The sequence below is a fragment of the Thermobia domestica genome, chromosome 3, assembly GCF_964235325.1.
Source record: "Thermobia domestica chromosome 3, izTheDome1.hap1.1, whole genome shotgun sequence".
NCBI lineage: Eukaryota > Metazoa > Arthropoda > Insecta > Zygentoma > Lepismatidae > Thermobia > Thermobia domestica.
The window spans coordinates 126555930-126567767 of record NC_137456.1 but is presented as its reverse complement, the minus strand read 5'-3'; the positions used below and the strand labels follow the sequence as shown (position 1 = coordinate 126567767).

General features: G+C 33.8%; 1 protein-coding gene across 5 annotated transcripts in view; it reads right to left on the bottom strand.

The window, feature by feature from the left end:
* Window positions 1-817: 817 nt before the first annotated feature.
* Mob2 (MOB kinase activator 2) overlaps window positions 818-11838 on the bottom strand; it is a 521602-nt gene continuing 510581 nt past the window's right edge. For all 5 annotated transcript variants that reach the window (XM_081751644.1, XM_081751643.1, XM_081751641.1 and 2 more), the window contains exon 5: window positions 818-3471. In XM_081751644.1, the coding sequence (XP_081607770.1) occupies window positions 3068-3471 (404 nt within the window). In that variant the 3' untranslated portion in view covers window positions 818-3067. The remainder of the gene's footprint in view (window positions 3472-11838) is intronic.

The window sequence follows — 11838 nt, the reverse complement described above, 5'->3', positions numbered from 1 at the left end:
AACTATGGTATTTAAGAAACAGCTGCAAAATAAATAATTACATATAGGAAAAGTCCTACATTTTTGTTTGTATTCCTTCGTTAATAAATTCTATCAATTAAAAGTCTAAATGTTTAAACATGAATTTTGATATCTTTACGAATTATAAATTATTCATAAAAATTTACATCGTCCATTGTTATGAGCGGAAAGCATCCAACAGTATGACTTAAGAGTTCCTTTTATTATTATTATTATTATTATTATTATTATTATTATTATTATTATTATTATTTAAATACTTCTAAAAAATGCACGATACATTATATCCAATTCTATTCTAGAGAATATTTTAAGAACAAACCAATCACGGGGTTTTCAATGTTGTCATACTAACACAATAATGGTACAAGATAAAACGAGGAAAAATTTTCTTTCTATTTTCGTTCGTCAGCTGAAAAACAACAGGGTCTTAATTAAAGCTTGGTCAGGAATGTTTAGGATATTCAGTGAACTCGATCTAGCCGAGTGTATTAATGTAGAACTCCACATATTGTTTGTTTCAATATTTCAACACATACTGAAATGTCATTCACAATTTGCACTGGGTTACGATTTGTAATTCTAACTTCAATTCCTTCTAAATTACAGTATAGTTGAATGAAATACAATAAAATAATCTGTGGACTTTTTGGACCAGGTTGCTTGATTGCAACCCAACAATTCTGTTTCTTGAGGAGAGGAAATGGGTGAACATTAACGCTATAGCAATTAGCTTCTACCACGCATTCATTTCCTGTATTACCATACGTATACATCTTTTTCCGTATTTTTATAAATAAATAAATAAATAAATAGCTTCACAGAATAATAGCAATTTTAATAAAAAAGGCAATGTGTTCATGAGATTCGTTCTTCTGTAGATAAATCGACCTGTAATACACTGTTAACAATGTTAATCTAATGTATTTGTAAGTCTCACTTGAAATACGTAACAAATAATTTCCTAGTTACAACTGAACCTCTGAGACTTACAATAATTCTATGTTATTATAGTTGAACCAAAATAGCAATAATAGTAACAAATGCGCATCTGAGTTAACATAATAATAAATACCATTTCATGATATACTTCATTCTTATTGTGAATTTCCTTCCTTACTTTATTTTACAATCCCACAAAATAAATAACATAATATATGTTCGCAAATACAGAATACCGTACTAAACTGATTTAAACTTATCACTGTCTCGGACTAGTTAACGACAAAAACCATTGCTTACAATATGTATGTTAGAAGCAGAGAAAGGCTTCACATTGACTAATTAAAATATTAATCTATTTCTTTCTTTCCTCCAAATTACGTGGAACCTAACAATTTATTAGCATATTCGGCAAAATGGAGTTACATAAAGACAACACTATTTGCAACTATTTTTAATATATATTTAAAGTAGCTACTAACCCGAAATATTAATTCCTCTTGACGTGCAAGTAATAAGAGAGAAAATGTCCAAACATTTCATGAATATAACTAACTGAATGTTATATTCCATCTAACAAAGAGCCTATTATTTAGATTCTTGTACTAAGCGTTAAGATCTACTTAATACATGCATGCACAAACACTGCATGCTGACAAAACTGCCACATTCATGCTATTTAATAGTCTTCTCGATTATGTAGTTACCATTAATTACGTTTCTTTATTAAAGATCATGGAAACCTGAATAATTATTAGTCAAGGCTGAATATTGTAATCTCGGTGGAGAATTAAGACAGGTAGTACTAGAAGTAGAGTGAGCTACCGGTTTTACTTTCTTCGTAGGCAAGGCTTTTAATATTCAGAGGTTTTATACCCACAATAGGGGAATTAAGTAATAGTCTCAATTATTATCGTTATAATAATTATTAATAGTTTCTTTTCCTTTAATTCTCAATACTTTACAGAACAAAGTTCAAACTAGCTCTCTCTTTAAAATATCAATAAATTATTTACAGCACAGCAGTTTACAATAGTCTCCTAAAAAGTGTATTCATTATCTTCATTCCTTGTTTCGGACCAGCACTTGTGGTGAAATTCCCGACCAGATTTAAATAATAATAATAATAGTAATAATATAATAACTGGTAACTTGTCCTAGGCCCAACCCCGTAGTCTCTTGAACCCACCCAAATACCTTGAAAGGAACGGCATTTTTTTAATTATTATTTAGTAGATCACACTATGTTCATTATATTCTGCTTTTTCCCTAAGACAACCAGTTCTATAGTCGGGATTGCTACACTTGTTTCCAGTTTGTATGTAACTGGTACAGGGCAAGTTCCACAAACTGGGTTAACGTTTTATTTTACTTCTTTCGTCTGCACATACGCCCATACTAACACACACGTTCATACATACCAACATACATACACATACATAACCACACGTATCCAAATATCCATTCATACGCACACACACACATATATATATATTTATATATTTATAGATGTATGTATATATGTACACACACGCAATCAATGAAATACACACTTTTTATTTTATTTAAACTTCGCGTTCTAACACAGATACGCGCCCATTCATACCAACACACTCTCATAATTTACACATTCAGTTTTATTATCACTCAAACCTCTCCCCAATTTATATCTTTAAGTACATACAATGAGAAAAGTAAGGCTTTGGTTCAATTCTTTATCTTTTTTTAAATCTCCCATATGGGACTACGCTGTCCAGCTCAGGAAAAGTTCAGAATCCAGTTCCCAAGTTTGTACTGTCTAGCATTTTAAAATGTCAATCACATACTCGACTAGGGAACAAAGTACACCTTCAAAAAATGGAACTGCTAAATTTTTCCTACAGAAGATCAGAAGGAGTGGGGAGGATAAGAAAGAAAAAAACAGCCACAAGAAAGAAAAAAATGACTTAGACGTTCAGCCAGCAATCTAGTACTTTTTTTTTAATAAAAAAAAAATCAGTCTCGAAAAAAAAAAACGAAATCCTATTGGTGGTGATTAACATTTTTTTTTCCACTGTTACAGTGGAGCCTCCTGGGGAAAAATAAAACTATGATACACTGTACACTAGTGCAACGCATCTTCACTCATCACTATTGAAGACTCTTTGTTTAAAAGCTCTGGCATATTTCGTTTCTCCTTCGCTTCTGCAGATTCAAGTCCAGCTGCATCTGAAGGACCTTGATTTGAAGCCCCGTTCACATCTTCAATGTTCTCTTTATTTTCTTCAGTATCCGAGTGCACCTTAAGAGCAACCACTAAGTCCTGTAGTATCTCCGTTTCTTTCTCTTCAATTAATTTAAACTGTTCATTAAATAAGATAAAATGTGCAAACACACAGTTCAGGTGAGCATGAAGATTTAGAAGAACTATTTCTTTGAAGTGACAATGGTACAGATGTGCTATCACATGGAACAGTAACCGTAAAATCTTTTTAACAATGGACTCGAAGGAGCTTGGGAATTCATTGGCTGAAAAAGAAAATGAGACAAAATTACTACACACATATGATTTAATTGTTATTTCTAAATTTCAGAACAGAAAAAGAGATACATTAAAGCATTTTGATTGTTTCGAAAATATAGAAATTATTATTCTGATTTAAAATTAATATAAATTAAGATCTATTTTTTTAACCTCGTTAATTAGAAACTCAAGATTTCTTTGCAGTTAGACTATATTAGACAGAATTTTGTCACATCGAATCAAACCTTTATCTTACACACAAAGAGAGATAGAGGAGCTAGGTCAGCCCCAATGGACCCCCCCCCCCAAATATTAAATGAAACTAGTATTTTCAAAAGCTCCAAACATCTGTGAATCAGATTTGAGATGTTAACACGAAAAAAAAAAAAAAAAAAAGTGTTCCGAAGAGAGTAAATTCAAGATGGCCGCCAGCCGCAACATCCTTTACATATAAAGTAACTGTTTTCTTCAAAAATTTACAGAACGAAAATTAACAATAGTAGAATTACAAAACATACCTCGTTTTGTTTGGTATATAACAAGTAATTAAGAACATATACTGTTGTCCCCATATAGTTTAGGTTTAGAAGAAGAAGAAGAAATATCAGAAATATACATTTTTCCCATTCCTTTGAGTTTCTGGGGGGCACGGTGGCTCAGTGGTAGAGCGTTCACCTCTGGTGCTTGGGGTTCCGGGTTCGATCCCCGCCCCCGCCAAGTGAACTTTGTGGTGGACAAACACCGTGCTCGTGGGTTTTCTCGGGGTACTCCCGTTTCCTCCCACTTTCTTCATTCCACCATTTCACTCATCTCTCATTATCACCGTCTCCTTTAGCCTAACCGGCATAACCGTGGGACGTAAAACTTACAGATTTCATTTCATTTTTTCCTTTGAGTTTCTCTTTTCGTTTACAGAGATAGCACAGTTACTTGGAAGTCAAACTTATTACCAAAATATTCTATCATGTATCATCCTCCGCCGTACCAAAATCTATGAGTAACACTTGATTAGTTACGGAGAAAAAAAAACTTATACGAAGTAAAGCAAATCCTGGCGAAACCCTTGAATTTACAGATTATATATATATATATATATATATATATATATATATATATATATATATATATATATATATATATATATAAACATAGTTCGTTTATCTTCATTTTAAGACAATATATACACATGACTGAAACATTAAAATTTCCAAAGAATTGTTTCTTTCATTCACATTCACACTTTCTGAATTTACAGAAAAAATAATCTTATATATTCCAATTTCTTAAACATTAGTCTCCTTCCCAAGATCACCTTGAAAGTGTTCCAACCATATGATTTAGATCCGTTTTGTAACATTAAAATTATTACAAATTTTCAAATTTTTCATATATGGAAATGAATAATGGTGCATTACATAGGTATTAAGATATTCAAGATACTCTATATTTTCCCTACCTTTACATTGATGAATTAGATTATCTGTGGAATTAGGTTATTGTGGATGGACAAGAATTTGTTAATTGGAAAGGAGCTATTAAAGATTTCTGACTACTACTGAAACTAATATAGGGTATTATTTACAAGTTGGATATGAAAGTTTGAATTACAATTGATACAACATTTACAGGAAGGAAATGTGGAGTGATACACGATAAATGATACATAACTAATATAATGATCTGATTACATAATGACAAAAATAAATGACGCTGCCATATCAAGTAGTTAAATGAACATGTTTCAAAACATTTCCAAAATATTGAATGTTGGAATTACTACTATGGCACGTTGCATTATAATTTTATGTATAAGAATTTAAAGACATTAGTTTACACATATTTGTAAGGTCTCACTGGTTTTGATCTTTATGTAATGATTGATACTTGTTTAAGACTTACGATCGCAATACGCCCTATCAAATTTCGCACTCAATCATCTGAAATATCTGATAAGCTACCTACTAACAGGAGATCAACATTATCATCATTTTCATCATCAGCACCTACAGTATGAGTACTGCTATCCGAAGCCAAAATGTTACTATACAGGTAAAACGGTATAGTGGGCCCTCTGACCACACCGGTTCTAAAAACTTATCACAAATTTGCCAACCATGTAGAATTAGGCTTGGAATGTCTGGATTTGGTATATGTGATTACTTCGATATACAATATCTGTAATTTACACGTTTGATATGTGGAAGTAGCGAACGTTTGCATGCTGGCAACTTGGAGAGATCCACTTTGGAAGCAATTGTTATGAGTTTATATTTACCAACCATTTTCTTTAACATAAACATCCGAACTTCATCATTGTCTTTCAAGGAAGAGTATCCATACATCAAGGAAGTAAGTTCATTTAATTGGGTTGTTAATGCTTCAGAAACATCCCATTGGTTTCCTAAAGCAGCAAAAGTATCTTTGTCCTCCATTTTCTTCAAATGCATCACTTTACATTTCTTCTTAAAAGCGCAGTTGCAATCTTCACCAGTGAAGCAATGCAATCACACAAACCTTGGCCAAATTTCCTTGCAATATCGGAAATATTTAGGAGTCGTCTGTTTCGTCCATTTCCAGTATCCTAATAAAATAGCAAGGGATCTAACATTTGTGCATAATAAAGTAGAAATAAAAAAATATGTCACTATCGGGGCTTCAAACCAATGCATATTTTGTGACAGACACACGTCAAAAAGTAGACGTTCCAATGCTTCACTGACTATCTTCCAGCACCACATAGCTTTGTTGCAGCTTTTTCCATTAAGGAAGCCATTTAGGCAGCCGGCAGAGACTAGATTGGCTTCTAATATTATGTCAGAGTAACCTGGTCCTTCCATCTTGGGGCCAATCATATTTAAGTAGTTCTTTATCGTATGAAAGGCTCCAACAAACACTGTATGATTTCTATATTCTTCTGGATTACTTCATTTAATTGGAAGTGCTTTCGTACACACCCTTAGATCAAATGTTGTGGTAGTGTATAGCTGACCCACCTCTGCTGTAGCTTCTTCACACGGTTTAAGTTCTTTCACAACATTGTACTCCGTGATAGGCTCTACGATTGACAGGTAATTGTCAATAGTTGTTAGGCAAGTTGGTGACTGTCCGGTTGTTTAGCAGCGCAAATCTGTCTTCAACATTGGGGAGGAGGGGGGGTTAGGACGGGAAAGACCGTTCTCATATTATATATATAAGCGATGTTCAAAATACTTATGAAGTTGAAAAACAGTGCTGTGGAGAATTAGGGGAGCAGAGTTGTTTTCAACATTGGGAGGCGGGCAGATTTGAGGCTTATTCTGGGGGGGGGGGGAGTGATGAGACTCATATTACAGTAGATGAATCTGATTTCTGAGGTGAACCTGTTGTATATTATATATCAGGCGATATAGATGAAGTGGCAGTCAGACACAAATTATCACATTTCTCCCCAAAAAAACACATATCAAATCGGATTATTGGGAGGGACAGTCCCTCCCAGTTTCAAGATTGGGAGACATATCCCCTCATCCCCACGGGATTTGCGCCAGTGCGGTTACTGATATGAATTGTGCAAAACTAGATACTGTTTGTTGCTTTGTACTGCCAGTCCATATTATCGAAGTGCCTATATTATTATTTTAACTTTGCTCTTACAATTATGATTCCTGTACTAAGAAAGAAGTTATCTTGAGAAGGAAACCATTCTTTTAGAAATTTAAATATGTTTCAATCATGTGTATATTGTCTTAAAATGAAGATAAACGAACTGTGTTTATATATAAAAAGAAAAAAAAAATTGTAAATTCGATTCGCCAGGATTTGCTTCACTTCGTATGTTTTTTTTGTTTTTTTTTTTTTTTCTCCGTAACTAATCAAGTGTTACTCATAGGTTTTGGTACGGCGGAGGAGGATACATGATAGAATATTTTGGTAATAAATTTGACTTCCCAGTACCTGTGCTATCTCTGTAAGCGAAAAGAGAAACTCAAAGGAATGGGAAAAAATTTATATTTCTGATATTTCTTCTTTTTCTTCTAAACTTAAACAATATGGGGACAACAGTATATGCTCTTAATTACTTGTCATACACCAAACAAAATGAGGTATGTTTTGTAACTGTAGTCTTGTTAATTTTCGTTCTGTGAATTTTTGAAGAAAACAGTTACTTTATACGTAAAGGATGTTGTGGCTGGCGGCCATCTTGAATTTACACTTCGGAACACTTCTTTTTTTCGTGTTAACATCTTATATCTGATTCACGGATGTTTGAAGCTTCTGAAAATACTAGTTTCACTTAGTCCTGGGGGGAGAGGGACTCCTATATGTTCCTATAAACATGGGGCCGATACTGATTCGTTTCCGAGATACAGGGTGTTCAAATGTCGAGTCCCTCCAATGGCTTAGTATGAGAAAGTGAATGGAAATGTTGAATATTACAGGAATAATACAATCAAGTGAAATTATGCCTGCGCAAAATACATTTACACTAACATAGAGAAATAAAACTAATCAACATCTGAGGTTATTGGGCTGTCAGTGTTGCTACCCTGGTATAATGTGTTATGTTTTCAAATAGCCTTATTCTTTCGAAAACTAAGCGGAATCTACCCCATGTTTAGGAACGTTTTGATAGCAGTAATCATATGCTAACGTGCGGACGTCTAGTGCTATTTAAAAACATAAGTTTGTACCAGGTTGGCAACACTGACAATCCTATAACCTCAAATATTGATTAGTTTCGTTCTCTATGTTAGTGTAAATGTATTTGCACAGGCATTATTTTTTACTTGGTTGCAGGGTTGGCTGGTTTAAACCAACTGTAAAAAAAAAAAAAAAAAAAAATCGTAAAAGTGTAAGTGTTCGTAAACTCTTGATTAACACACATTTGTGGGTTATCACGTTTCACTCACGTATATTATTCGTATTATATTCAGACCTAAATTCCCCATTCATTACTACAAAAGCAACATTTTTTTAAAATAAGTTTATCAATGTTTCTTTTCTGACTTTTTTATAGTTTGTTATTATTCTTGCAATTGCAATCGAAGAAATTCTAAATATTGTTTCTTTTTAATGCCGTTTAGTATTGATAAAATTAATCGAAATGCCATACCTTTTCTTTGGGGGGAAGGGAGGGGAGTCATACAAATCTCACGAGAGGCATTTATTAAAATCAGAAGTATCTTTGGTATCTATTTATGTATAAATGGGTCATAGCCGAAGTGAACTCAAATAATTCGTTATCTTTTTTCACTTTTCTTACTGATATGCAAATTAAGTCGTCGTATTTCTTTAACTTGGACTAATAAAAATCGTAGTAAACTAACTAAGACTAAATTAGTTCTTTTGTACTCTGCAGTACTTTGAAATTGTCCATATGTAATTCTGTATAATGGTTTCACTTGTGCAATTGTTTATCTTTTTGTTCTTCTGAAATTACTCTTGACAATTATATTAACAAGTATGTAAAGATTAGTACAACGTATTTTTATCACAAGTCCTTCGTGAGTGAATCGGCAGACATATCGCATTTTGGGCCAATTAGTCCCGGAGTTCAAATGGAGGATAATTTCTCTCGAATGTAAGCCGAGAAGCGGTTTGGATTTCGCTTTAAGCTTATGTGAACCCTTTCAGCATACCCCGGTTGTTGCATAATAACACCAAGGCGAAACGAACTTATTTTATTTCTGTCCATATATGATATAAATAGGTAGAGCAAATTATTCAAACCAAAAAAACCTGGTTTAAAAAAATCAATAAAAAACATGGTTTTTGCCAACTTTGCTTGGTTGTATTTTTCCTGTAATACTGAACATTTTCATTCACTTTCCCATTATGAGCCATTGGAGGGACTCGACATTTGAACACCCTGTATCTTGGAAACGAAGCGGTGTCGGAACCATGTTCACAGGAACATTTTTACTTATTTGGATGTCCGGAATTACCTCGTCACTTTTGGCCATGCATTTATGTTACACCCTGCACTGGTCCCACTGGGTTATGACTGTTTTTGATATGTTACTCTGCAATTTCAGTACCCATGAGTTCGTGTCCAATGGAGCAAACCCATTTAAGTTCACACTAGGACGTATCACAACCCACTGGACACACCCTGTATATACAAATACATTTACATTCACACTTACTTTCATACGGAACAATAAAAATAACACATACGGAAGAGGACACTCAAGTTTTGACCTCAAGAAATTAATTTCTCCGAAGAAGCTTACAGAGCTGAAAGTTTATGAAATGTAAGGAAGATACTGAAAGGAACATAAAAGTAAACATTTTTGTATCCCTATTATAAAAGGAAAACGTCTAAGTTCTTTTAAGTGTTAGAAGTAATGCTAATTCCTAATACTTAACGCTCGCTCCCTGCCTGAAGTCAATAGATAGTGCAGGCAATTTTCAGATTTAGAACCACTGTGACGACTTAATTGTAACTTAAAGATTGCATTGTTTCAATTTAATTATTTCAAAATAGCACAAGGCCATAACCATACATTAAATTTGAGCATTAATATTTGTGTATATCTACGGTAATATATTGTGACGATTTAACTATCTGAAAATGGATAGTGATGATTAAGACTCTGATTTGTATAATATATCATATTTTTATCTTTGCATCTTGCATGTTCTCAAGTTTAAGAGGAAAGAACATACTGACGGCCACAGCAGAGCAGATGAAAGTTAGGAGGATTAATGGCTAGAGTGAGGAAGGGCCGAAAGAGACCTTGGGAGTTATGTGGATGAACAATTACTGTATCATAGGTGAATTAAGGATGGGCTGAGCCCAGTATTAGAAGAGGTCGCTATGACTGGTGTCGCTATGAGTGAATGGGAGAAGGAAAATAGGTCAAAAGTAGAGATAAAAAAAAAAGATATGTTGATAATTGTACAGGGATTTGGAAGGGAAAAACGGCAACAAAGAAGTTTTGAAAGAAACCTGTGATTGAGAAAAGGTATTCAACTGGAGGTGGAAGTGGAAAAGAAAGAGGCCACAGTGTTTTTAGACATGAAGATAAGAAAGAAGTAAGGGAGGATAATCACGGGAGAAAGGGCAGCTGCGGAAAGCTATTGTTATGTTAGGAATGATGTGTACTATTACTCGACAAAAAGAAAAGTGAAGGAAGATATAAAAGTTTTCCATGAAAAGTTAGAGGGAAATGGATAAGATAAGAGGAAACTGGAGCACAGAAAGAGAAGACGGACTAAGAAAAGTTGAAGAGCACATGAAACAGGAGTACGAAGACTGGAACCAGACAAAAGTGAAACAGAGAAGATAATGTAGTGGGGTACAGAAAGAATTGTGGGAAACACAGAAATAAATAATAATAATAATAAAAAGAAAGAAAATGAGAAGTATCTCGATGTACAGGAAAGGAAGCAAGAGGTTATTTGAAGTACTAATGGAGAAGATGATGATGAAAAGAAAACATGAAGACGTAGACGTAGGTGTAGGAGAAAAAAAAAGTAATATATAAAATCTCGTGCAATGACATATGTTGGAGAAAAGGAAACAAACGAGCGAATTAAACAACGTAAGGTTAGAAAGAGATAGAAACGCAGTCTACAAACACAAAGGAACGGGACATGCGGTTAATTAGAACGAGATGAAAGTGCTAGGCCAAGAAGACAAAAGGATGGTCAAGAATAGAAAGAGACAAGGTTCATTGAAATCGAAGGTGATAGTGTGACGAACCGGAGCTCAAGGATTAAAATTGATGAACAATGAAATAAGTTATTCAGAAGCCTTACGAGATAAGTAATTATTTGTCAGTTTTTCTGTAAATTCAGCATAATTGGTGATTTCTTCGTTACAGGAAGGTTTTAGCTGTCTTGTAGTATCTAATCTGTTGTGAATTCTCATGTAAGTAGGAACGTCTGATGAAGCCAGTGTTTAGTTGGTGAAACTGTCACAAGATATTACTTCTATAAAGAAAACTGGTTTGCTTTGCTCAGAGATTAGTTTATTTAGTTACAGTATATAATAGGTAAAGCTGCTACGGAGAATATTACACTGAGTATAACTTCAAGATGCCTAAAATCAAGAACTTTAGTTGTGTGATGTTATCTGGTTTTATAACCTAAGTCATATTTAGCTTTGCTTTAGGGTACAAATGCATGCACATTTTCAAAGGTTTTAGATCATAGAAATCCAAGCCGTAGTAACGATACAGAACATGAACGTGCTTTGGCGTTTAAGACCAGGGTCATAATCATATTTAGATTTACACATTAACATGTGTGTACCCGCAAGTTAGATGGTGAGCAAACATAGAAAAAGTTAAATATAAACAATTACAAGTTTTAATTAAGGACAATTTTCACTTACAGCGTAAACCGAGTCGAAGGCTTGAGGTGTAATGTATTCAGAATCTAGTCAT